The sequence below is a fragment of the Crocodylus siamensis genome, chromosome 6, assembly GCF_052110815.1.
Source record: "Crocodylus siamensis isolate JL-2025a chromosome 6, ASM5211081v1, whole genome shotgun sequence".
NCBI classification, from domain to species: domain Eukaryota; kingdom Metazoa; phylum Chordata; order Crocodylia; family Crocodylidae; genus Crocodylus; species Crocodylus siamensis.
Genome location: NC_143400.1, coordinates 13,719,730 through 13,744,729, shown reverse-complemented (window position 1 = coordinate 13,744,729; position 25,000 = coordinate 13,719,730). Strand labels below are relative to the sequence as shown.

Here is a 25,000-nt window from a genome sequence, read left to right as displayed (position 1 = left end):
ATCTCCTGTGAAAACAGGTAGGAGAAAACAGACTGTCGTGATTGCCCTGTTGAAGTTTGCACTTACATTTATTGCTGTACAGAGTTGTTTTACTCTCCGGTTAGAGTAACTTCCCTTTATAAGAGAGTCTCCTTTTCTCTGTTTGACACAAGAGAGGAAAGTGCCTCTGCATTCACTCCCAGAATGACTCTGAATTGTCAGGTAATCATCCTTGCCATTCTTGTTGCGCACACAAGCTCAAAAACTCACATGTAAGAGGCGATTTCACACTTGTCTGCTTCAGGCAAGATCCAGCTGTTTTTTGCTGTTTGTGCAGAGCGTTAATGCTGATGCTGCTCTTCTTGCTGGACTGCCCCCCACACGTTCCATTGTGACTTGCAAGCAGTAAATTCATGTATGTGTTTCAGATCTGGAGTGTTGGTTGGGTTGTCTTCCAGAGTAAGCACACTGAAACCTCTTGAGCATGTCTCTTGATATCCCTATAGCTGTTTTCACCTCTGTAAAACAGAGGTGGTCTGCTGCTTCCCAGGCTGCTTTAAGGAAAGCAAGTGGAGATTCCTAGAAGCATGGGAGCATTGTTTAAAAGCCTTGCCTGGTAGCTTTTAAATAATCAGATCTAATTAACAGTTAGTTGTACTTTAATGTCTGTTGTGCTTTTGAGTCCATGTGCAGAAAGCAGGGATGCAGTAATACAGAACACAGTTAATACAAGGTCAATTAAAGGATCTATGGCCTTTGTAAAAATATGCAGACCCCTGCTGCCAGATGATCCCTGTAAGCCAAATGCAGGCTGTCCAAGCTGATAGGAGATGAAAGACGAGAGCTTGTGCCTAAGTGTGTCTGTCTAACACCCCACAGACGGCAGGCATGCAGGCAGGGAAAGGACTACCTTCATGGTCAAGGGCAGTTCCCTGTTATTGCTATGTCGTATAACCCCATCCACAAACTTATCAAGATCTATCTTAAAACCAGTCAGGTTTATTCCCTTGCTTCTACTACTGGAAAGCGATTTCAGAACCTTGTTTCTCTGATATTTAAAAACCCACTGGTATCCAGCTTAAATTTAGCTGTGGTCAGCTTAAACCTAGTTTTAGAAAGTCCCAAATGTGGGGCTCAGAAGTGAGAGAGGTAGTTAGCCATGATAGCAAAAGTATCTAGACCTGGACCCAGAGCAGTTGAGAGGTTTACAGAGCAAAATAAAATCCTTGAATTGCACTTGGAAACCAAGTAGACACCAGAGCAGATCATGGAGCACATGCATAACAAACCCCTGGGAGAGGGGCTGTCAAATGGACAGCTGCATTCAGTAAAAGCTTCAGCATCTGAGTGGTTCTTAGAAGTGAGGGACCCCATGTAGAGTGCAGAAAGAAAGTTTTACAAAGGCTGCAGTGACTTTCTTTGCACAGCGCAAGGCTTTCCTTTACTGAGCTCTTGCTACAGCTTACTTCCAAGTCCTTATATAATTGATAAGCATTTAAATAGTGCAGTAAACTTGTGCTGGGCTTTTACAAATGTAGACAAGACTGTGTCCTGTGCGGATCGGTAGGACAAAGGCAGCATGATAGCTTAGGGAAGAGTGAAATGAGAGGATGTGTTTGCAGGGGAAAGGGGAAGCAAGTAATTGGCATGGGAGATACTGGGCCAGTATAAAAAAACTCTAGTCCAGGGAGGTTGAAGGGAACAAGAAATCAGGATCTTCTAAACGTGGCTCCGATATTTTTTTGTAGCAGCTGGCTCTGTGCCGTCTATCATGGGCAGAGATGTAATGAGACCTAGAGGTGAAATAACCCAGTCTGCTTTGCTTGACAGGCATGCCTTTCAACCAACTGGGTACACTGGCAGGGAGTAAATATTACAACGTGGAAGCTACCTATTGCTACTTACGCTGGTGAGTGTCTGCAGTGGGGGTGCTTCATCCTCCCTGCTGCCTCAGCTGCAGAGCCAGGGTTACTTCTTTTTCTTTGGCTGTTAGTCTGGCGTGTTTGCACATCAGTTGGTGGGAGGGTGGGTCTGAAGTTTACCTACCCTGATTCAGGGCTGCATCGTGCTATGGAACCATGATGCCACAGACTGAGTAAAAAGAACACAATGTCCAGATTATTTTAAAGGTATAAGATTTCCAAAAGGCACTAAGGTATGTCATTCCTCTCTATATCAGGTGCTTACATACCTTTAAAAATCTGGTCCTAAGAGCTTCAAAGCTGTGGCACAAAATGCAAGTCCTGGGGTGTAACTGATGAGGTAGGTAAGGTAACTGTGTGTTTGTGAAATACCCGTGTTTTAGCATCCAGTCTGAAGTGTCCTTCGAAGGGGCCTATGGGAACCTGAAGCGGCTGTATGACAAGGCAGCCAAAATGTACCATCAACTGAAGAAATGTGAGACCAGGAAACTGTCTCCAAGCAAAAAACGGTAAGAACTGAGGGAGTGGCACTGGAGTATAGCTCTGGCATGAGATTTCATAGACATTAGGGCTGGAAGGGACCTCGGGAGATCGAGTCCAGCCCCCTGCCCAAAGGGCAGGAGGTCAGCTGGAATAGTTTCAGAAGCAGTGCATGGGGTGCAGTTTCACCCTGACTGCCACAAATTCAGCTCAAGTTGGCAGCGATTCACAGTTACTATTTGATCAGTGATTTCTGTCTAGCTCCCATTATTGGCCTCTTTGATGATGGTCCCAGGAAAGAGGCCATGGACTGATTAGGAACATAGATTGAATTCCTTTTTCTTCCTAGGGGCTGGGTGCTGCTTTTGAGGGTTGGTGAATATTAGTGGGGAGGCATGTATGGAAAGCTTGCACTGCTGCACTATATGGCAGCCACCTCTGCAATGTAGCAATTTTCCGTGTCTTAAGTATACCAGGGCTAGCTGCAGTGACTGCTCCATTTATGGGAAATTACAGATAATTATCCTCCATCTGATGGATCCTCATTTGTGATGCATTTAATAGGCAGTGTGAGTAACACCTGCAAGATTAGCCCATCAGTAGGTATTAAACATGGTAATTAGAGTTGCCATCTCCAGATTAGGACTTCCCAGGTCTCTGGAAGCTATAAAGGAAGAGGGGCTGGGGGCAGATCAGAATGGCTAGACCCTGCATATAGGTTCTTCCCTTTAGCATCCATTGTGCCACTGTGAGATGCTAGATGGACCTGTGGTTTGACCTGTTTTAATCTCTTAAATTTTTGTGTTTTCTGTCTTGTTCCATTCTCCTGGCTTTGGTTGTTACACGTTATGATCTTCCACTCATGGTCTGGGTTACAGCATGTTTCCAAAGCTTGGTTTATTCCTGCATGTCAGCTGCCTGCTTCCAGATAGATTCCTCCTAGTAGATATGCAACATGGCATCTACCCAAACCCAATACATGATGCATTTTCACACGACCAAGACCAGTGGGCAGGTCCTGTGGTATCTGACTTCCATTTTTCAGCTTGAGGGAGAAGCGATTCAGAAACCTTATGAATTAATAGTGGATAATGCTGGTGTCCCTCAGCTGGAATGGCTGAGATTCTTGTGAAGCCAAGCCTCCTTTGCACATCCTTGCAAGGTTAAGAACTTGCTCTTTGCCAGACCAAATAGTCTCATAAGCCTTGACTCACTCTGATGTTTCTGTGAATTTTGCAACCCACATCTTGGTATGTTTCTTGTTTTCAGAGTTAAGCTACCAATTCTGAAATGGGCAGAATACCAAAGCCTCTTTTCCAGAGGAGGTTTCTCCAAGGGCTGAGTCTATTTTGACCATACTTTAGGGTCTCTGTAGGGAAGGTAGAAGACTAGAAATAAATTGATTTACTCTGCTACTCCTACTGAATGTTGATAACTATCTGAGAAATGATTTGCACAGTAATAACAGCATTTCTCTCCTCCTGTGTTTGATGGATGAGATGCTTGCTTCCTTATGATTACATTTTTACCCTGACAGATGCAAAGATATAAAAAGACTGCTGGTGAGCTTTATGTACCTACAGAGTCTTCTGCAGCCCAAAAGCAGGTAAGGTAGTTCTCCATGGTCTCTTGTGTCTGACTCAGTAAGAAAATCCTAAATTGTTCCCTTAAGGGGTTAAATGATTTAACTGGCATCACATATATGGGAAGACAGCAGGTGGAGCACCCAGGAGCTCTTCCTCTCAGGCCCTTTGTTTGCCCTGTTGCCCCCAACTGTTCTTATCTCTGCTCAGTCCTCTTTTCCTGCCAGGGACAGGAGGAGAGCATTGGCTTCCCAGTCTTGCCCATGTGAAGAACTGCAGAGCAGTTTCTTCCTTTAAGACACCTGTAATCTTATCACTCTTTGTTCAGGGGAAAAAGTAACAGAACCTGTTGTGTGGCCTCAATGGGAAGCTTTGTACAACCATGTGGGTTCTCCTGCACTTTCTCTGTCTGACAGGGGACTTCCTGATATCTCCAAATTAACCCTTTACTGCTTGATCCCAAACTATTTTGGATCAGGGCTTAATACACACATTGCTTAATCCCCTTGTCCACTGTAAAGCCCTGCCTGATGCTGGTTGACTCTTCAGGATTTTTTTGTTCATTGAATGGGGGACCTTAACTCACCCTAGGGCGATTGGATGGTGAAGTTGTTCGTTTCCTCCTCTCTGTCCAGCTCTGTGGATTCCGAGCTGACATCTCTTTGCCAGTCGGTGCTGGAGGATTTCAACCTTTGCTTGTTCTATCTGCCCTCTCCCCCCAACCTGAGCTCAGCTAGTGAAGATGAAGAGGAATATGAGAGTGGGTACTCCTTCCTTCCTGACCTGCTCATCTTCCGCATGGTTATTGTCTGCCTTATGAGTGTGCACAGCCTCAAGAGGGCAGGTAACGAATGCATAATTAACTTATCCCATTAGCAAAGCAGCTTGCTGAATTCTAGTTCTGTGACAGAAGGAAGGGGACATGCCCCTTGTGAACTCTGACTGTCTGCAGGGGTACGGGGATCCATTTTACAGAGGATTCATTTAGAGCTGAATACTGGCTGCTAGACATTCATGTTATCTCACTTCATATTTGGCAGAGATGGAAAAGGCCCCTTAGGACAGACTGACTGGTCCCATTGTTAGAATTCCAGCATACAGAGCATCTTCTAGTGTCCAGTACAGTGTGAAACAGTGAGGGTGTCTCCCCTGCTTTCCTTGGGGCGGGGGGTGAGTATGATGGGGGTGGTAGTGGCGGGTATTCCAGTGCATTATAGGACTAGGTTCATAATCTGGACATCTAGGATCAGGTCTCTGTTCCATCATGAGTGTCCTTCATGGTCTTGGGCAAAATCCATAGTTTTTTAGTGTCACCTGTAAAATGTGCACACAGGCGTTGTGTTAAAAGGCTGTGAGGTACTTGGGCATTATGGTTGTGGGGGTCACGTATGTACTTACAAGAAGATCGTCAGGAGACATCCTGATATTCAGCCTCCATTTACTTATTACTCTCAGTTATATACTCAGTTTTGGCATCCTGAGCAGCTCTTCTGCCTTGGTGCTGACACCTGCTAGATGCATAGTGATTGGCATGCTTGACACCACTTTGGTTGCCATAGCGATCAGCTTAGTAAAATGATTTCCTGCGCATAAGGTGAGATACAAAGCATCAGTGATGCCTGAGATTCATGGATGAATGAAGATCTTTCGTGAAATAGGACCCCCTGGATGGTGAATGCAGCTTATCAAGAATGTTGTGTCTCTGCCACGCAGCAGGAAGTGCAATAGTATATGGGTCTTAGGCTGACGGCAGGTCCTTCTTGGATGGAGTTAGAGCCCAGAGGGGGCAGGGATTAGTTTTCCCAACTCAGACCGCAAATCAAACTCAAGGAACATCCATTTTGTCGCAGTATCGAGACGACCTGTTCCCTCCTCATCATCTTGCCGTCTCATTGCAGGTTCAAAGCAGTACAGTGCAGCCATTGCATTCACACTGGCCCTCTTTTCTCATCTGATCAATCATGTCAATATTCGTCTGCAAGCAGAGCTGGAGGAAGGGGAGAATCCAGTCCCGGCCTTCCAGAGCGACGGCACAGGTAAGAGAAAGGTTGGTAGCAACTGCTCTGTCTTTGTATGTAGCCACTGCTTCCCTCTCCTAAATGTACTGAGTATGAGATTGACAGTACAGGGAAGTTGCTATGTATGTGGAAAACTTAAACTTTTAGATCTTTTATGCGAGGCAGGCATATCTACACAGCTGAGGCTGTATCTTCCCTACCACAATCTTGTACAGGTAAAGCACATCTAGTATGGACATAACTATACCAGCAAAGCCATGCTTTGTACTGTATGGATAGACCACACCCCAGGAAGGGAGCAGGTTACACTGCTGTAGATACAGTTATCACTGTATCTATGCTAAAAGTTCCTTCTCCCACAGCTGGTGTCAGCCACCTCCCATTCCTGACTGACATCACTGTGTCATCAGTAGCCTATAATGTCTGCTTGGCCTTGTTCTCAGCCATGGGGAGCTCCCTTCTGTTGCTTTAGATACTCAGTTCTGGGTGACCTTGACAGATGTTGCCAGAGAAGGGGTTGCTGGAGTAAAAAATGGGAAATATCCTCCAGGCTTGGAGGTGGCTGCATGGTTGATGGGAAGGGGGAGGTAGCAGACTGCCTTCTTGCCAGCCTGGAGGTAGCTGCTTAGTAATTCACCGGTGACCTCAAATTTTGCATGGCTGTGCCAACATGCGCTCCCCAGAACTGCCCCGTATTGTCTTTGCTTTTTCTCCGTTCTCTTCAGACTCCAATTCAGAGTACCTGCATCTTTTATAAACTGTCCATTGCTTTTGCTCCAGCTGTGCTCACAGACCTTGTCTGTATAGTCCCCATGGCTCTCTCTGCCCCACTTTTTTGTCTCCCTTATGTCATTCTGCTGCCTCTCTGCATTTGTCCTTCCAAACCTCAGTCTCCTTCAATATCTCTTCTCCCTCGCCCATACCTTTGAGGTTTATTCCCCTTCTGTTGCTGTTTAGTGCACTCCTTTCTCTCCCCTTGAGATGAGGATTACGGCAGTGTCAACAAGATGCTTTTTCTGTTTCTGTGTTTGCTGCGGCTGTTCAGGGAATATGGGCAAAATCTTTGTTCCCAGAGTTTGCCTATCAAGCAATTTTCAGCAAAGCTGAGGTCACTGAAGATGGAATAAAATGTCTTCAGTCCCCTTTGGAGATTCTGTGCAGTGGAAAAAAGAATTTGCCATTTTCTTGACCCAAATGATGTATTTGGGTAGTTTCATTAAACGGGAGTTTTTCTAGAAAGTGGCCAGGCAGGAAGTGAAGTGCTAAGTATTGATCTAATTGCACATGGGGAACAGCTTAACTTCAGCATATGGGAGAAGCGTTAATTAAATTAGAATGTTATTGTGCTGGGTTTTAATCACTTGCAACAAACCGTTTCACTGACCATCCCAGGTACCTCCCAAATGATTTCCACCTTATACCAGATAGCCGCATCCTCAGAACAACCACATGTTTACCTGCCTCATTCACTTTTGCCAGCTTCAAGTAGCACAAAAAGTATAAAACTCCTTTACAATAAAACCAGTGGAGAACGTTCCACGCTGAATATTCCTTTGAGATCTCTCCTGTATCACTCCACCAACTGTGTCTAATATGCTGTTGTGTTGGTAGAGCTGATACAGATTCTTCCCCTGCCCTTGGTTTTGAATAAGACAAAGGTGAGTTAAGCCTCTTAAGACACTAAGTGATACGGCTGTAATAAAGATTGTGGATTAAACCCATTCAATCCCGGATTAGGAGAAGTGGTCAGGCTTAACCAATTTGTCTGGCACGCGTATAGTCACACTGCCCCTTGGATACTTGAGCAGAGATCTGAGTTAGGAGTCCATGCAAATGGCTCAGTTAGAACACAAACCCTGGACTCTTTAAGCTGAGATTTGTAAGTGTGTATTAAGAGAACAGTTAGCTTTTGGCCAGTGGCATGAGTTCTTGGCAAAAAAATTTCATGAATCACATTTTTTTGTCTTTCATTCCTTGCATTTTCCCATGGACCTCTACACAGCTTTATCAGCAGAGTTTTTAAATTGAAAACACTAATGAAGTCCACAGTAATCCACTGATGAGTAGTGGACCACTTCCCTTGGCTACCTGGCCCGCAGCTGGGGAATATACTAGTCTAGTTGAATCTCCTGTGGAGGGAGGAGACTGGGGAGAAGGTGGTTTTGTATAGGAATGAATGCCGTGCTGTGCTGGCCTCAGCAGTCCCATCTAGGGTGGCCAAAATTTGGAGTGGGCTTCCAAGGGATGCTTATCCAGCCTTCTTTAAGAGAAGGCTGGATAGGCATCTGGCTTGGGTCATCTGACCCCAGCACTCTTTCCTGCCTAGGCAAGGGGTTGGACTCGATGACCTGTTGAGGTCCCTTCCAACCCTAGCATATATGAATCTAATAACAAAACTGATCCAGCTTAGGCAGCAAGGATGCCAGCTTCCTAGTTCTCTTTCCTTCCTACAAACTATGGCCTTGATTTGCAGGGACTCTGTTCCCACGGCCTGTTCTATCCTTGGCCGTTCTGTAGGTCTTGCTCGGTAAAGGATGTTGATTATCAGTCTCCTAAACCCCAGAAAATAGAACCCAGCTCATTAATTTCCCACTGGCCACCCACTGGCTGATCAGGTAATAGCGAGCACTTTCCCTGACTGACAGGAATTGAGTAGGGTTTGAGCCAGTGTTGCACAGGAGTCTCACTCCATTTGCTGTGATAAATTTCTGCTGCCAGTAACTGAACAGCTCAGGGGATTAGTAAAAGCCAGGGGGAGGAAATCGAGCTGTCTGTAATTAAGTACCAGTGTTTCTGTGGAAGCAGGGCCAGCAGAGGTGCAGGGTTTGCTTGCTTTGTATTAGCACTCATCTAGCTCTGTACAAGTGGCACTGTTCCCCAAGGATGCCATGATGCATCGTGTAATGATAGGCCCTATAAAAACAGCACCTAAGCTGAGGTGCTGACACTTCCTCTGTCTTGGGGTTAGTCGCTTGATGGCATCAGACCTCAGGGCTTTTCTAACCAAGGTTTTTTGTTCTGGCTGTCGTCTTCAGATGACCAAGAGCCTCGGGAGCCTGTGAACTCCATTGAGAAGGAAGCAGAGGCTGACTTAGCCAACCATCAGCCCAGCGCCGAGCAACAGAAGAACGACGGCAAGAAAGGCAAGAAGTACTCGCGCCTCTCCTGCCTGCGGCGTCGGCGCCACCCCCAGAAAGTGGATGAGAGTGACCTGAGTGAAGGCTTTGACTCGGACTCCAGCCGTGACTCTGCCAAGGGCAGCGATGGCTCTGAGAGCGGCTCAGAGAAGAGTGACGAGGATGCAGAGGCTGCTTTTGATGTAGAAACGGACTCAGACATGAACAGCCAGGAGTCCCGCTCAGACCTGGAGGACATGGAGGATGAGCCGGGTGAGGATGGAGGGAGCCGCAGCAGGAGCACAAAAAGCAGGGCCAAGGAGGCCGTAAAAAACTGCGTGGAGGGGAGTGGGCTGGGGGACTCTAAAAACCCAGGTAACCCCAAGACTGAGAACCCTGACCCTGCTGCCAACGGGCCAGGGTCTGTGGGCACAAACGAGGCAAGCATAGCCAGCAACCTGCAGGCCATGTCCACCCAGCTCTTCCAGACCAAACGCTGCTTCCGCCTGGCTCCCACCTTCAGCAACGTCCTCCTGAAGCCGACCAGTGGAACAACCGCATTGAAGGAGGGAGTGGGCAGCAAGCCCTGCATCAATGGAGATGTGAACAAGCCCAACTTGGTTGAGCAAGGTGAGAAGCCCATGCTTGGTTAAAAGGGGAGCGTGAAGGGTAATGAAGAACACAAGGTCCTGGGTCTATCCACAGGATAGTGGGCAAAATGCATTCATGGCCTGATCCAGTCATTGGCACTTCTTTATGTTCTTAAGCCATTCGTTTCAGTGAGTGCTGATTCAGTGCCAGGAAAAGATAACAAATATTGGCACTTGGTGTATTTTGCCTGTGTAGGAGAAGAGGAGGAAGGTTAGACTGTAAAGATGATTGATTTAATTCAGTCTGTATGAAACTTAGCTTTGCTAAGGCTGCACACCCAGCTGGAGTTAGAAATGATTACTGTTCTTCTCCTTAAAAAGTCCTATAAAATTCTGCAGTTGAAATCTAGCTTGTGGTCCTGATGGTGGCTGAGGCAGGCTGCGTTCAGGTATTTCTCCCGTAACTGTCGGGACTATGTGAGCTGCATATGTAGAAGTAACGCTTGGGAAAACTTGTTTGCATCAGCAGATGTGACTAAGCCAGGGGCAGAAATGCAGAAGCAATGGGGCAGTGCCTGTGTCCTTCTGGCTTCTGTCTTCAGATGCTCAGCAGATGGCGCTGCCTATTTCTTAAAACCATGGTGGGGTGTGCATTATACAATCAGAGTCATGTTCTGGCATGGAACAGATGAGCTGTACTACATATATAGCCTTTGCATTTCAAGTGCATCTCAGGCTGGTCTGGTTTTGCTTGTCCTGCTTTCCAGCCTCCTCTGTCCTAAGGAGCAAGGAAGCATTTTGCATTGTGTTCCTGCAGCCCCTGTACATGAATGTGCTGCCTTGATATGTACTCAAGTGTGTTACTTGCAAATTTAGTTTTAGTTCTCGTTAACTAGCTTGACTCAGCATTGAGTAGCCAGAATTAGATGTAGCTAACAAACATGATCTGATGCCTCATCTTATAAGTCTAAGTCTAGACACTCTGACTGGCGTTAACCTACTTTGGAAGGGGCTTCCTTCAGTCCTTCCTGATGGGAGAGAAAGGTCTCTGACATCAGGGTTGTGAGGAGGGGGAGAGATGGGCCTTATCTAGGAGGGCAGTAAAGTACTGGAACAGGTTACTCAGGTGGTAGAATCTCCATACTTGGAAGTTTTTAAGCCCCAGCTAGACAAAGCCTTGGCTGGGATGATCTAGCTGGGCCTGGTCCTGCTTTGATGAAGGTTTGGACTATATGACTTCCTGAGGTCCTATCCAGCCCTCATTTTGTATGATTATCAAACCATTTTTCTTTCCCAGTAAAAAGATGACAAGACTAGAAACATCTGCTGGGGCAATGATTCTTCTGTCCTGGAAGGACATAGAATGGGCATTTAGCTTTGCACTGATGAGCCTCGCTCCCTTGTTGTAGCAGCTGAGGTTCCAGCTGCAGCTGGTGTTGATCTACCTGGTCTCTGCAGGGTCTCTCCTTAAACCCAGTTGCAGGTTTGGAGGTGCCAGGAGCAGCTGACTCGCCCCCTCTTTCCCCCCGGCTCCTTTTCTTGGTTTCTGTGGGGTCACTGGAAAGAATTTGGATTCTGCCAGTTGGACACAGATGCATGAGCAGCCTCTTGCCAAGTGAAGAGGGACTTTGTGGAGGCATCTTGAAAAGTTCCCTGGGGGCCTAATAGCAGGGAGATTTATTTTATATGCAGCTGCCATTCAAAGGTCAAGGGATAAGTCAGGGAGATGCTCTACTGAAAGGGATCCTTAGCAAGAGCAGTGTGACTTTTGGTGGCACAGGGAGGTTTCTAAACCCATGTGCCTGAGTTTGTATCTCCTGCCTGTCACTCTGGACAAGTTTGAACTGGATGTTAATTCCTCTTTGCAAGCGGCAGAACATTTTTCTCCTCCGCTGCTTATTCCTGGCTCCTGCCAGGTAACTTTAAGCTGCGTGTTTTGCTCTCAAAAAGCAGATTTCAGCTTGACAATGTGGTGTTGGCTGTGGAATGATTGGACAGTTTCTGTTCCACCTAGGACAGTGTGAAGCACCATTACATGTACTGGGTAGGGACAAACAAAGGGTCTCTGAACCCAGGGCTCAAATGTATGCCTATGGGTTCCAGAAGAGAATGGTATTCCTTGATGGTTGAACTGAGACCTGTGTGGTAAAGCGTTTTGGGACCCATCATCACTGAGGTGCCAACAACATGCCGGGTGCTGTACAAGAGGGAGGAAGTTATAAGCCTCGCCCTGTCTTCTCTGGCACTTTGCCGTTACCAGCCTCACATATCTGGGCATCTTAGGGTAGAATATAGCAGTTTCCTTTTTCTCGGGGACAGGGCATGTTGGTAGCTTGCTCTGGAAGTTGGGAGTAGATTCCAGATTTCTCAGTTTTCTCAGTTGCTCTTACTTGATATTACTGCATCACCTTGGATCACTGAAGTGGGACACCTTGGTGCTGGGTGCTGTATAGACAACACAGAGAGAGTTCCTGCAGGCACAGGCATTTGGAAGTGCCATGAGATGACACCAGTCTGCAGGGAATGAGAAATCATTAAAGTTATTTTCCTTCTTGTTCCCATACAGTTTCTCAAGCACATACCAGCATGGTTCTCTGCTTGTGGTCTAATCCCTTAAACCCTGCTGTGCTTTGTATTTTCAGATGACATGTCTGACTCGGAGGAAAGCATCATCAGTAACAAATCCTGCAGGAATGAGAAGTCGCTTGAGGAGAAGCTGGAGATCCTCACCAATGAGGGATTGCTTCCTACTGTCAAGGTGTTCCTGGACTGGCTGCGAACAAACACCGACCTCATCATCATGTGTGCCCAGGTGTGGGGCCTTGGTTTAGATGGAGGATGTTCATGTCAGCCTGGGTGATGAAATGCACTCAGGCCTCTAGTTTCAGCTAGATGCAGCGTCACTTCCTGTACCAAAGTAGTGCTTTGTATGGCTAAACAGATCCCTTCCGTTTAGAAACTGCAGCTTGGTAATCTCTGTGCATACTGTACTTTCTTGCTTACAACAAAATTCCCCCCCACCCCAAAAAAAAAAAAAACACAAAAAAACGAATAAACAAACAAATCCAACAGCTGCTGGAAATTACAGGGCACATTATTTGCAAGAAATACAGTAAGGTCAGTTGCTTCTTGTTACCTGGCAAAAGTAAAATCTGCGGGCACAGGGAGCTGAACAATGAGCAGGCTGGACTCCCTGCTGCTGCTGTTACTACTAGGAAATATCTATTTCAGTTTGTTCTGCCTCTCGAAAACAAAGCACATGTTTTATTCTGTGGCATGTTGGATGTGAGACAGTACGGTAATCAAATTGGTGTGTTCCATTTACAAGAGTGGGGAATCTACAGGGCTTAAATGTACCATTTGTAATAGCATTGTTTTTTTGTAAGCCTGTCCCTTAAATAAGTGTGGAGGGAACAGGGGAGTTAGGCTCAGGACAAAACTCCGACCTCAAAAGCTCCTGATGGAACAGACCCACATTTAGACAGGGACCATTTCTCACAATTGCTGTTTAGCCTTTTGTCCATTTCGACAACTTGCCAAAAAATTGCGGGCGAGCAATGGCAAAGGGTTGCTGTGGAGAGAGGCAGCTGCGGAACCTCCTGCTTGGGATAAGAGCCTGGGGGTGTGGGCTTCTGACAGACTGTCCTGCCTTTGCCCCTTTCCCACTGTGACCTTGAGGGAGTCCAGTCCACCCCAGCCCTCCACTTGGGCTTCCCCGATCTCTGCTTTTGAAGTTAACGATTTCCGAAACTCTCGGAGGTTTTTGGCAGGTGTTTCAGAAGCTCAGTGTGGCCTCATAGTTTATATCTGTTTTGGCTTGAAAGTCTGCCTGGCCTGATCTATTCCGCAACCTTTTTTCCAGAGCTCCCAAAGTCTGTGGAACAGGCTGTCTGTGCTCTTGAACCTCCTGCCTTCTGCTGCACAACTGCAAGAACCAGGTACTGAGGAACACACTGCATATTTTCTCCCACCGTTATCCTCTCCCCCCCAACCCCGAAAATGTCTCCTGTCCAGCCTCATCTCATTCAGGCTTTCTGCATTTGATCGCCTTTCCAGTTCAGTAGTTGCTTCGCGTGCTTTGGTTAGCTGGCAGGGTAGAATTCAGCTTGTTAAATTGGCATACTTGGCCATCTAGCATGTATTGATGGGTTAAAACCTTCTTAGAGCCTGGCATCTTGCGATGGAAATCGGGTGTGATCAGTGAGCTTCAGATTAGGCCTGCGAATGGCATAAAGCCTGTCCTGAAGTGGCAGATTGTATCTGATTTGTTATAGCCGCTCACTATGTCTTGCTGCCTTTCTCTCTATCAAACCCAGGGCTGGCCCTGTGTAATGAGGTTAAGGACTTGCTGAGTGGCTCTGAGCTCCCAGACCTGAGCACCCACTTGCTGCTCCCAGAGGATGTGGCCCTTCGCAACCTACCACCTCTGAAGAACGCGCACAAAAGGTTTAACTTTGAGCAGGACAGACCCTTCCTCTCGCCGGTGGAGGAGGTGAGTGTGGGTGGCCCTGCCTCGGGGTTCAGGCTTTGGCCAGGTTGTCTCAGCCAGAGGTCATGCTGCTGTGGCGTGCCCCCTGTGGCTCCCCCCACCTCCCCGTTTAACAGGGTCTTGTCCCCTGCAGTCTGTGGTTCGGATTTGCTGCGTCCGGAGTTTCGGCCACTTCATCACCCGCTTGCAAGGCAGCATCCTGCAATTCAACTCGGAGCTCGGGATCTTCATTAGCATTGCCCAGTCAGAGCAGGATAACTTGCTGCACCAAGCTGAGGCCCAGTTCCACATGGTGAGTCAGAAGAAGCTAATTCTCTGGGCGGCCACCTGAGCCCAGGGTTAACTTCCTTTCCAGTTAGTAGGTATCTACATGTCATCCTGTTCCTCTCACTTGAGTTCTTGACAGGACCTTAATACATTTCCTTTTGTGACGCAGTGCCATGTTATTAGTGACTTAGTTTCATGGCTAAGTCATCATGCACTGAGAAGCCCATCCTACCTGCCTGCTCCTTGAAATTCAGCAGTGTATGTGCCTTTTAATGGCCTGTGCACGCACTAGTATGCACACAGCAGAGCACCTGTGCATGCCCTCAGCACCTGTGTATGGCAGCTACCTTTCCTCATTTCCACCCGGCTCCTGTGCCTAGTGTGAGGGAAGGTTGGCTACATTCCTGTCTGCAGGAACAACAATGCAGCTAGGTCTGTTACTGTCCAGACTTGCTTGCTTTTAAGAGGATAATTTGCACCCCCCTGGAGCACTGCCTGAAAAGTCCCAAATAGTTGGTGGGTTAATAAATCTGCCTCGTGCTTCTCAAGAGAGATGCAGAATGTACAGCCCTGGAGCTTGCAGCACAGCAGTTCTGTACTGCCCCTCCAGCCCACTTTCATTTCAAGACAGGGGACTCTCTTAGCAGGGAGGTGGAAGTCCTAGAACTATCTCTTAGGTCTATGGACAAAAAGGCCAGTAAAGCTGATCAGGGTGGTGGTAGTCTTTTGCATTGTGGATGCCTTTCTGGTTTGGAGGCTGAGGCATGTGACTTGTCAGGAGAGGCTGAGGGAACTGGCTTATTTAGTCTGCAGAAGAAAAGGGATTGATAGCAGCCATCAGTTCCCTGAAGGGGAGTTGCAAAGAGGATGGAGCTGAACTGTTCTTAGTGGTGGCAAATGGCAGAATAAGGATCAGTGGTCTCAAGATGCAGCAAGAGAAGTTTAGGTTGGATGTTAGGACAAACTTTCTCACTAGGAGGGAGGTGAAACACTGGAACAGGCTATCTAGGGAGGTAGTGGAATCTCCATCCTTGGAGGTTTTTTTAAGGCCCAGACAGACAAAGCTTTGGCTGGGATCTAGCTGGGGCTGGTACTGCTTTGACCAGGCGGTTGGACTAGATGTGACCTCCCGAGGGTCCCTTCCATCCCTCATTTTCAATGATTTTTGTCAGGGCTACTGCCCATGAGCCACTAGCCCACAGGAACACCTTTGGCTTGAGTTAAGCCAGTGCCCTACAGGTGAAAGCTTTCATTCCCAACCCCCCAAGCCATTCAGTTCTCTCCCATTTTTCATCTCTTGTGACCCCTGTCACAAGAGCACCTTGTGCTTTTCCTACTCATTTTATTTATAAGCTTATTTTTCTAATTAGGCTGCTGAGGAAGCTCGTCGGAACAGATTAATGAGAGACATGGCTCAGCTACGACTGCAGGTATGGGACCATACTCGTCACTGGTTGCCTGGCCTGGTGACTTCGCGTGGCTAGCCTTATGCATGAGTAAACCTGGTCTGCACATCTTATGCTCAGTGCACTTACCTGTGGGAGAAGCGAAACTGTAGAAGAAGTTGTACTGTCTGCATGACTGCAGCTAGAGCAGGGTTTCAGCAGCCAGGATTCCTGGTCTTGTTGCTGACTTGTTCCATGACCCTTTTTTACCCGTCCGGAATGGGGTTAAAGAGATTTGAAAAAGCTTTGTAGGACTCCATAAAGTTGGGTAGCTGCATGTGTAAGGCACTATAAATATGAAGTATCATTATTATTAAATGCTCTTATAAGGAGGCTCTTGCGAGCTGTCCTTCAAAAAGATGCACCAGACCTATCATCTGTTTCTAGCAGCAGACAAAGTAGGTTGTTGCCCGTAAAACCATATGCCTGTCTAAACCAATTACTCCAAGGTTCAACCCTGCCCTGCCTCATATGTCCAGGATACAGATAGGTTTGAATGGCTCATTCTATCAGTTAAGGGGAGAGAAGAAAAATCTGCCCCTGTATCAGTCAGTCTATGGAGTGGGTGCAGGCTCCTCAATAGAGTTCCAGGAAAAATATACATAATTTTATCTATGTGGGTACCAGATGGGATCAACTGTATCACCGTGGAGACTGTTGTTTAAAGGCAGAGGGTTGAACTTCCTGCAGGGTTGGAGGGAGAGAGCTTTTGCCATCCACTGGATGAAAGCTGTCGGGCAAGATTGGGTGGGCATGTCCTGGCTGCGTGGTGGGGAGCAGAAGGTATCATCATGGGTCCCTTGCCCTTAGGTTTCCATGCAGACACCAGGAGAAGTTCTTAATCTCGTGCTGTTGCTGTCCTATTTCAGCTGGAGGTTTCTCAGCTGGAGGGGAGTCTGCAGCAGCCCAAAGCTCAGTCTGCCATGTCCCCTTATCTCGTCCCAGACACCCAGGCTCTCTGCCAGCACCTTGGCATCATCAGGCAGTTAGCCAGCAGCGGGCGGTTCATCCTCATCATCCCTCGAACAGGTAAAGCAAGCTGCCTCTTACCACCTGGTGGAGAAACTTGGCTTGCACTGGTCTGAAGGGAGTAAAAGCCAACGGCTTTGACTCCCACTGAGAGATTTTTGACTCCCACTGACAGCCAAAAAGAATTAGCACTGATCCATAGCCAAGGACAGTGTTTGCTGTTGTGGAGTGAACTCCATTGAGATTTGGTTTGGATAGGGATGATCCTTCCTCAGGCAGGTGTTTGGACTAGATGACGTATGGAGGTCCCTTTCAGCCTGATTTCTCTGATGCGATCAGTCATGGCCTTTAGATTCTCAGCAGAGGCCTGCCTGTTAGTTCAGAGAGGATTTTCCCTGCCAAAATTGTCCAGCGAGCTTGTATAAATGCAGAAAATAAATACTGACACCTTGAAAGCTTAGAAAAGGTGCATTCCTATGTGTTTGGATGACAGCTGACATAGCTGATGGTGGGTGAAGCCTGTGTGTCCAACCTACGTTACCTTGTGTTCGGCCCACACTTAATGCCTGGAAGAAACAGATGGGAGGTCCATGTCTCCGTGGGTGTGCCCCCACTTCCCTCAGGGAAGGGTCTTACCACAGCTGGATCCACCTGGCAAAATGTAGCTCATTTCTCCCTTCCACTTTCTGCTAGTGATTGATGGCTTGGACTTCCTAAAAAAGGAGAATGCAGGTGCACGAGACAGCATCCGGTATTTGGAGGCTGAATTTAAAAAGGGAAACAGGTAAGAGCAGACTGTTCTCTTTCCCCTTGGTTTTAATATAAAACCTTGACACCATGGCTACCACCAGACGTCCAGCCAAGAAACATGGGTGCAGATGCAGCGTGGTGCCCTCTCATGCACTCGTACAGTTTGCTTGCTCAGGAGTGAAATGCAGCTGCTTCTAGGGTGTGGTGTTGCAGCTGTTAGCTAGCACCTGATTCTACCCAGCATCTTAGGATGGGACTTGAGGAACTGTTTCTCTAACTGAATTGCAAGCGAATATTAAGCAGGCAGAATATAATAACCTCATTGTCTTGGCCAAATTCCCATAAGAATGAAATGGCTGAGCTGCCCACCACACGTGGAGACTCATTAAAATTAGCTGCTCTACCAGCAATCAGACAGTTGCCACCTCCTGATCAAGAAGGGAGGTGGAAACATCAACCTCCATTATAATGAATCAATAATACACAGATTAATCCTGGTAGGCAAGCCAGCAGGGCTTCCTTAGAGGAAAATTTGAGAGTCATTCTTGTAGCACTCATTGAATCAACAGAAGAGCAGATAGATGAGTCATGTGTTTCTAATTAGGTAAACTGAGGCCCCTGGCTCGCATTCATTTAGACGTGCAGTGGGCTCTGAGCCCTGGTCCTCTGTCACAACAGTTGCATCTCCTGTCATTCCACACAAGAGGCACAGTTTTGGGAGTGGGGATCAGATTGCAATCATACCTTACTTGCCACTTCCAGGTGAGCCTGGGATCATGATCCTGAGCTCCTCCTGCCCCAGCAAGTGGAAAGCCAAGTGTTTGCAGGTCCAGGCAGGGGCCAGCAGCCACTGATTGTTGACTTCAGGTTGTTTCCTTTGCTTTTCAATATCAACCTCAGCCCTTTTAACAACGCGTGTGTAGACTCATTGAATCCTGTCTCTTCCCAGGTACATTCGCTGTCAAAAAGATGCTGGGAAAAGCTTTGAGAGGCATAAATTGAAGAGACAGGATTTAGATGCCTGGTAAGTTTCTGGCCTAGTGCATGGTTTTAGATGTCTTGCCTCTTCACTGCCTGCCTGTGAGGTGGGTTTGGGGATTAGTCTCAGGGGCTGTTGGATTTGATCCTGTTCCGGTTGCTGTCAGATTTCCCAAACAAGGGGCAGTTGTGGTCCCAGGACACCTGGGTTCTATTTCCAGTTGTTTCATAAACTGCCGTGTGTGATGCTGGGCAAACACCTTGCCCTCTGTTTCCTCTGCCTCCATTTCCCTATTTCATTGCAAACTTTCAGAAGTTGAGATCTTCCTTTCACTTCATATTTACAGGTCCTAGCACAATGGGACCATGCTTTTAGTTTGGGCTTGTAGGTCTTACTGTAAAATGGGGCTCAGACTGGCTCTACCACCTGCAATTCACTCTGCAGCTGCCTGTACCTCTTCCAGATTTCTAAGCCATCACCCTTTGCACAGATGGCTAGTAACTGAGTTTTATATTTTACTTCACTGTGGCAGGAATCTCTATAAAATATTGGATAGCTGCAAACAGCTGACGGTGTCACAGGGGAATGGAGAAGATGACACCACAGGGATGGTGACCATCATAACTGGCTTTCAGCTGGACAACCCCAGCACCTTCTCTTCTCCAATGCAGGTGAGTACCTTGCAGTAAAATAGCTCTGTTAAAACAGCTGATGAAATCTGTCAAAGTGCCAGGTTAGTAACAGTCTTACAGTATTTTCTGCCTAAGCTCATTCTTGGTAGCTAGCACCTGGATTAAATAAGTCTTTCCCTTTTTCTAGAGCCCCTTTTTCCATTTTGGTAGAGCAAAAGGGCCTTTAGGGAAAGCATGACAGTAATTCACACCACTTTACACCAGTCTGGTAGAGTAAGGGGGCTCAAAGGGGAATGAGAACTTGATCTTATGGTTTATGGACATTTGGCTGAGTTCAAAGCTGCTGAGGTGAGAACTTGGTGTGTTGAGAACCAGGGCCTCTGGCTAACCTTGCTCCTCTGGAAAAGAGTAAACTCTTCCCTCTTTTCCACTTTCTCTTGTTACCAATCTCGCTCTGTTTGGGAAATTTTAAATGCCCAACATTAGTTTGTACTAATGTGGGTGACATGTTTGGGGCAGTTCCACCATAGACAAGATGGGCCAAATAGGGAGAACTAAATATAGTGGGGAAGGAACAAAGGGTTTGAGAAGAGTATCAGGAAAGATTTCCCAGCCCTGAGAACTGTCTGCAGTGGAACTTTCTCCAGGGCACTAGGAAAAGCACCTGATCTGCAGAAATTTAATGCTGGACTGAACAGAGGTCTGGATCCACAGAATCTGGTGGGATCCATGGCCTGTTTTGGGGAGTTGCTAGATTTTTCCATCCCAGACCTGGAGAGTACCATACTGATTCTCGCGACTTACGAAACTCCCTAAAACTTTCCCCTACTGTGGAACTAAAGAAGGTGAAAAGCAGTGAGACTGAGAGAAATGGAGCAGCTTGCTGACGCTGCACAGGGACTCGAGAGCTGGGTTCATTTCTTGGCTGTGCTCTGTATCCTCTGGGTGAGTCCTCCAGTGTCTTTGGACCTCAGTTTCCCCATCTCCACCTTTCAGGGATACTGTGAAGCTACATATGACAGTGCATGTAAGGTGCTTGGATAGGGCCCGATTCAGGTGCTGGTGTTTCCTGTTTTGTTGCATGGGTGCTGGGTGGCTGTTGTGCTGTGGTGACAGCCACCTCAAGTACCCAGACCAGTCCCCTGGCCCAGCCTCCGTGGCAAGGCAGAGCTAACTCTCCACATGTCCTGTTCTTGTTCGCAGTCTGCTTTCCAGGCAGCAGCCAATGCCAGCGTGGAGATCAAGAACGTGCTGGAGTTCTACAAGCAGTGGAAGGAGATGGGTTGACAGGCCAGAGAGCGTGGTGTTGGTGTACCTTTCTCTCCCCCTCTCGGAAAGCACCGTGTCTGAACGAAGGGAGCTAAATCCCGGCGACGCAGACACGAAGCAGCAGCCGCCGCCGCCGCAGCAGCAGCACCATAACCAAACCAACCGAACCCCGCCCCCCTCCAAATCCAGCTCTGGGCACTCTCGCAAAACACCCGCTAGCTGCCCCCCAACCTGAGCAGATGACTGCTCGCCCCCCCTTGCAGCGCCGACTGCTCTGAGAACAGGGGGGCACCTCGGGTGCAGCCTGGAGAGGGCTGCCCTACTTGTGGGCAGGGATGGGTGAGAGATGGGCTGCTGTCCATCCCCACCCTCTCAAAGCTTGCTCGGGCATCTGAAATGGGCAGGCAGCTTCTCCTCTGTAACTATTTAAAATGACAAAGAAAGCCCCAACACAGCAGGGAAGGAAAAGCTCCTGGGTTGGAGCCCTCGCTCTGTTGGGAACCTGGTGTAGGAAAGCGAAGGTCATCTTGCTTTTTTTTTTTTTAATTATTTTTCCTTATTTTTTCCCCCTTCCTCCCCTTTTAAATTCTTAGTTTCTCGCTATTACAAATCCAGTGGAGTTCCTTTTGGCAGTTCTAAACACTTGTCACACCTTAACGAGAAAAAGGAAACGATGATGCTATTCGGGGAAAAAAAAAAGCAAAAGCAAGAAGAAATAGCTCTTTTTATTCAAAATGTTTAGGAACAAGCTTATTTATTTGCCGCTTACCCTGGTGGTGGTGGTGGTGGGGGTAGCCTGTAGAAAGATCTGTCAACTGGCAGCCTTCCTCCATCCCACCGAGGGGTCCTGTGCGTTTTCCTTGCTTCTGTGCCTGTGGCGTGTGTTGTGCGTGGTGACAGACCTGGCGTGGTCTGCTTGAGAGAGCGGAGAAGAAAAGGCCTCTTCCTACCTGCTTGCTGTCTTCCTCCGAAGTGACCCCCTTCCTGGTCTCCCAGCAGCTGGAGGATCCATTACTCTGGAGCTTGCCATGACTCAAGAGGCAGATTAGGAGCAGCAAATATCTCCCCTCTGTGACCGTGGTGGGGTTGTGGGGAAGGGAAGAGGTTCCTAAGCCATCAGCTCTCTCTTCAGCTGGCACTCTTGGTGATGCACTTCAGTATAAAGCAAGAGAGATTTGCAGTGCTCAGGTGATCTCATGCTAGGGAAGGGAAATGCCACGACAGCTGCAATTCGGTTGTCAGGCAGGGCTGGCCTGTGCACCATTCATCCACTCTGCTGCAAAGGAAAGACCAGGCCTAGCCACAGATCCCATTTCACTGGGTCTGTCACCAACCTCTGTTGGACTCTCATCTCAATACCTGCAACGAGGCCAAGCAGTGGGATAAGTTAAACCAGCTCCTGGCAGTTGGGACCAATGCACTTTAAGCCCAGATGTGTCTCCATCCCTCCACACCAACAGCAGCTGCAAAAGGAGTTAAGAGCTCCCCTCCCTGCACAACAGGCTGAATTTTGTCTCAACTGGCAAAAATACAGACTGGTTTAAGAGAGTCGGCTATGCAGACATCCCAGCATGCCAGCAGGGACAGAATGCCTCGTGGTTTAGACTGGTTTGACTTGCCTCCCTGGCTGTTTCGATTCCTTCGAAGCTGCTGCTCAGGTAGAAGTGCTGAGAGTTCAGGTATAGCTGGAGCCAGCTGCCTAATGCCTTTGAAGCTGTACTTCAGAGTCCTAGCTGTATTTAAGGTGTGGTGGTTCTTTCCTGTCCCACTCCTTGTGCAAAGCAGGGCTGGGAGAGAGAGTGCTGCCCACAGATTCCCTCACTTCAGCTTCTTGTGAAACCCATGGTGCTTTTCGCTTTGGCCAGGCCAAGGCAACAGCATAAGGAAATGCCCTGTGCAAGGACTTTTCTCTCTCTGCCAGGCCGGGGAGGCATCCCCAGGTGGAGCCCAACCCTTAGTGTGTGCCCTTTGCTGGAAGTCACATCACGGTTTTTCTTTTGAGATCTTTGTTTCTCTGTTTTTAGTTTGTGCTTTAATGAATGGAGATCCAAAAAAACAAAAGCCGTATCTCTTACTTGGGATAGCCCCCACCCAACCTTGGCGTAAGCCCAAAGCACTGATGGCTCAACCATTTGTGCCCTATAGATCTGCCTCTCTTTTAACGTGCTGCTGGCCAGGTGGCTGAAATTACACTCCTTGAGTCCCCCCAGCTTGGGTCCTCTCCGAATCTGCCTGGTGAATCTTTCTCTCTGGAGCTCATGTCAGCTGCCCAATTCGTGATGGAGAACCAGCTGGAAGAGGGGAGCAGCCCATCACCTCATGAAAGCAAGACCTCCGAAGCAACTTGTGTAGCAGCCGAGCATGTCTACTGAGAGATTTGCTGCTTTTTCCCCCTCCTCATAGTTACAGGACATGCTGGTTTGGTTTTGTGAAGAAACGGGAATCCTTCAGATCAAGGTGCTGGATCCCTATGCGGGAGTGACTTGCTTTCTTGCTTGCCATGGCTGAGGAGAGCAGTGCACCCAGGAGCAAGCAGAAGGCATTGGCGTGGTGGGTGGCAGCAACTTGCAGGTCAAATGTGAGGGACTGGAATGGAGGAGCTTTGTGACAGCTGACGGGGAGCAGGGATGGAGCTGTGCAAGGAGGAAGGAGACAGTTGAGTCAGGCTAATGTCTTGGCACAGAAAAGACCTCGTCTCTGAGAACAGATCAGCCATAGAAGCACATGGCTGGGCTGTCCCACTGCCTGGCATTGGGGGTCATTTAATTTCTCACCGGAGTTTTTAACCTCCCATTTATTCTGCAACTGCACGTGTTGCTCCCTCTTCACACATCCTCAGAGGATCTCAGCGTGCTGGTTTTATCCAAGGTTGGGGGTTGAGCCTGGTCCACGGTCCTGCCTCAGTGCAACTTTTGTGCAGGTTAACTCAGTATTATCACAAGCACCGCAAAGAAGGAAAAAGCCCCCGGCCTTTCTCCAAACAGGAAATCCCGATAACCAGCTGGTGGGGAAATCCATCTGGCTGCCCCCACCTCATCAGCCTTCTCTGCACCAAGGAATTTCCTGTGCTCCAGCCTGGGTGAAGTGGGAACTGAAAAAGGGACACCTCTCCCAGGACTCGGATGGCCTGGTCTGACAAGCAGGCCCTGAGGAAGACAGCCGGTCACTCTCCCTCCCACGAGACGGGTTCTAGTGGCACTTAGCTGGGAGGTCCCACTTGTTAGCAGAGGATGCTTTGATGTCCTGGTCCTGCAGCTCCCATGAGGACCAACCTCTGGATGGAGCAAGAAGGACCTCACGGGCTTGTGCCAGCAGAAGGGTTTGGTCCCTTGATCCCACACCCCAGTGCAGATGCCTGCAAGAAGATGGCTGCTTCTCGCAGGCTGGTGCAGAAGCAGGAGGCACCATACACTTCTTTGGGGATAGATGGGAAACTGTGCTGTCTCCTGGGTCACAGCTCTGCCTGGGGCTTCCTTGCCCCAGGGCCTGCATTTCCACCCTGACACAGATTAACTCCACCCTGTGATGTAGCCGCTGTTTCGAAGTGCAGCATGTGACCTGTGCAAAGCCAGCTCTGCTCACCCAAATGGTGCTACCTCTGTAGCCCCTTGGAGCTTGCTAAACCAGCTCCGAGCTACATTGTTGGAGAGGGAGGACAATACCCATGAGCTCAAGAACCATTGTGCTGCCTTGGCTGGGGAGAAAAAGCAAAACCAAGTGCTTCTGTTTTGCTTTTAAGTTAACCATTGTGGATGCTTCTTGGGTTTGGCTTTTCCTTCGTGTCTCCGCTGGGTCGGACTCCTGGAAGCATCGGTTGAGCCCGCATGGAGCCGCGGGGTCGGGCGCAGCAACTGGGGCCGCATTGGCGGCTGTGCCAAGCAACTGCTCTACCCCTCTCTTCTCCCTGGGTCCATCACACCTTCCCACAATTGCCATATCCCACTTGCTGTTCTCCGTTCTCACCCCCTCACCAGCCAGCTCTGTAGGGGGCGGGGGGAAACAGCAGGCTCCGAGACTTGAGACCTGTAGCTTGCCAGGAGACTTGCTGTAGGGGTAGGACCCAACCCCTGGATTGTTGTAGCACAAGCAAGGCCCAGCCTCTGGGTCCCCATCTTGGGAAGGGGGTGAGGAGTAAGTGTACGCTAGGGTGTGCAGCACCAGCCGAGTCCGCCGGAGGCGAGCAGCCTTACAAGGTGATCCGTTATCTGCTGGGATATGTGGGCGGGGGGCTGCAAAGGCAGTGGGGGGCTCAGACCCCTGGTTTCATGGCATGCGTCTGACTGTGTGATTGGAACACAACTGACTGGCTTAATAAAGTACACAATGTTTGTACCTCTTTATCGCTGCCTTCCGTTACTTCCCCCCCACATTTTCTGTGTACCCCCTGTTGTTCCTACACCTGGCAGGCGGTACATCCGGTGTTTCTCAAGGGGCCTCTAAGCATCCCTTTCAAAAACTTCACTCTCCCTTTTACTCCATGGGGGTGGGGGTTGTGATTTTTTCGCCTCTCTT

At 48.4% G+C, this 25,000-nt stretch overlaps 1 protein-coding gene across 1 annotated transcript in view; it reads left to right on the top strand.

The window, feature by feature from the left end:
• The window catches only part of SMG5 (SMG5 nonsense mediated mRNA decay factor), a 38,949-nt gene extending 14,125 nt beyond the window's left edge, over window positions 1–24,824 (top strand). Inside the window, exons 7-22 of the mRNA XM_090052063.1 lie at window positions 1,810–1,888; window positions 2,285–2,410; window positions 3,919–3,987; window positions 4,600–4,808; window positions 5,863–6,000; window positions 9,018–9,728; window positions 12,331–12,500; window positions 13,551–13,626; window positions 14,005–14,180; window positions 14,311–14,469; window positions 15,815–15,874; window positions 16,759–16,918; window positions 17,552–17,642; window positions 18,558–18,632; window positions 19,120–19,258; window positions 20,423–24,824. Coding sequence (XP_089908189.1) covers window positions 1,810–1,888; window positions 2,285–2,410; window positions 3,919–3,987; window positions 4,600–4,808; window positions 5,863–6,000; window positions 9,018–9,728; window positions 12,331–12,500; window positions 13,551–13,626; window positions 14,005–14,180; window positions 14,311–14,469; window positions 15,815–15,874; window positions 16,759–16,918; window positions 17,552–17,642; window positions 18,558–18,632; window positions 19,120–19,258; window positions 20,423–20,506 — 2,522 coding nt within the window. The 3' untranslated portion in view covers window positions 20,507–24,824. The remainder of the gene's footprint in view (window positions 1–1,809; window positions 1,889–2,284; window positions 2,411–3,918; window positions 3,988–4,599; window positions 4,809–5,862; window positions 6,001–9,017; window positions 9,729–12,330; window positions 12,501–13,550; window positions 13,627–14,004; window positions 14,181–14,310; window positions 14,470–15,814; window positions 15,875–16,758; window positions 16,919–17,551; window positions 17,643–18,557; window positions 18,633–19,119; window positions 19,259–20,422) is intronic.
• Window positions 24,825–25,000: the final 176 nt, after the last annotated feature.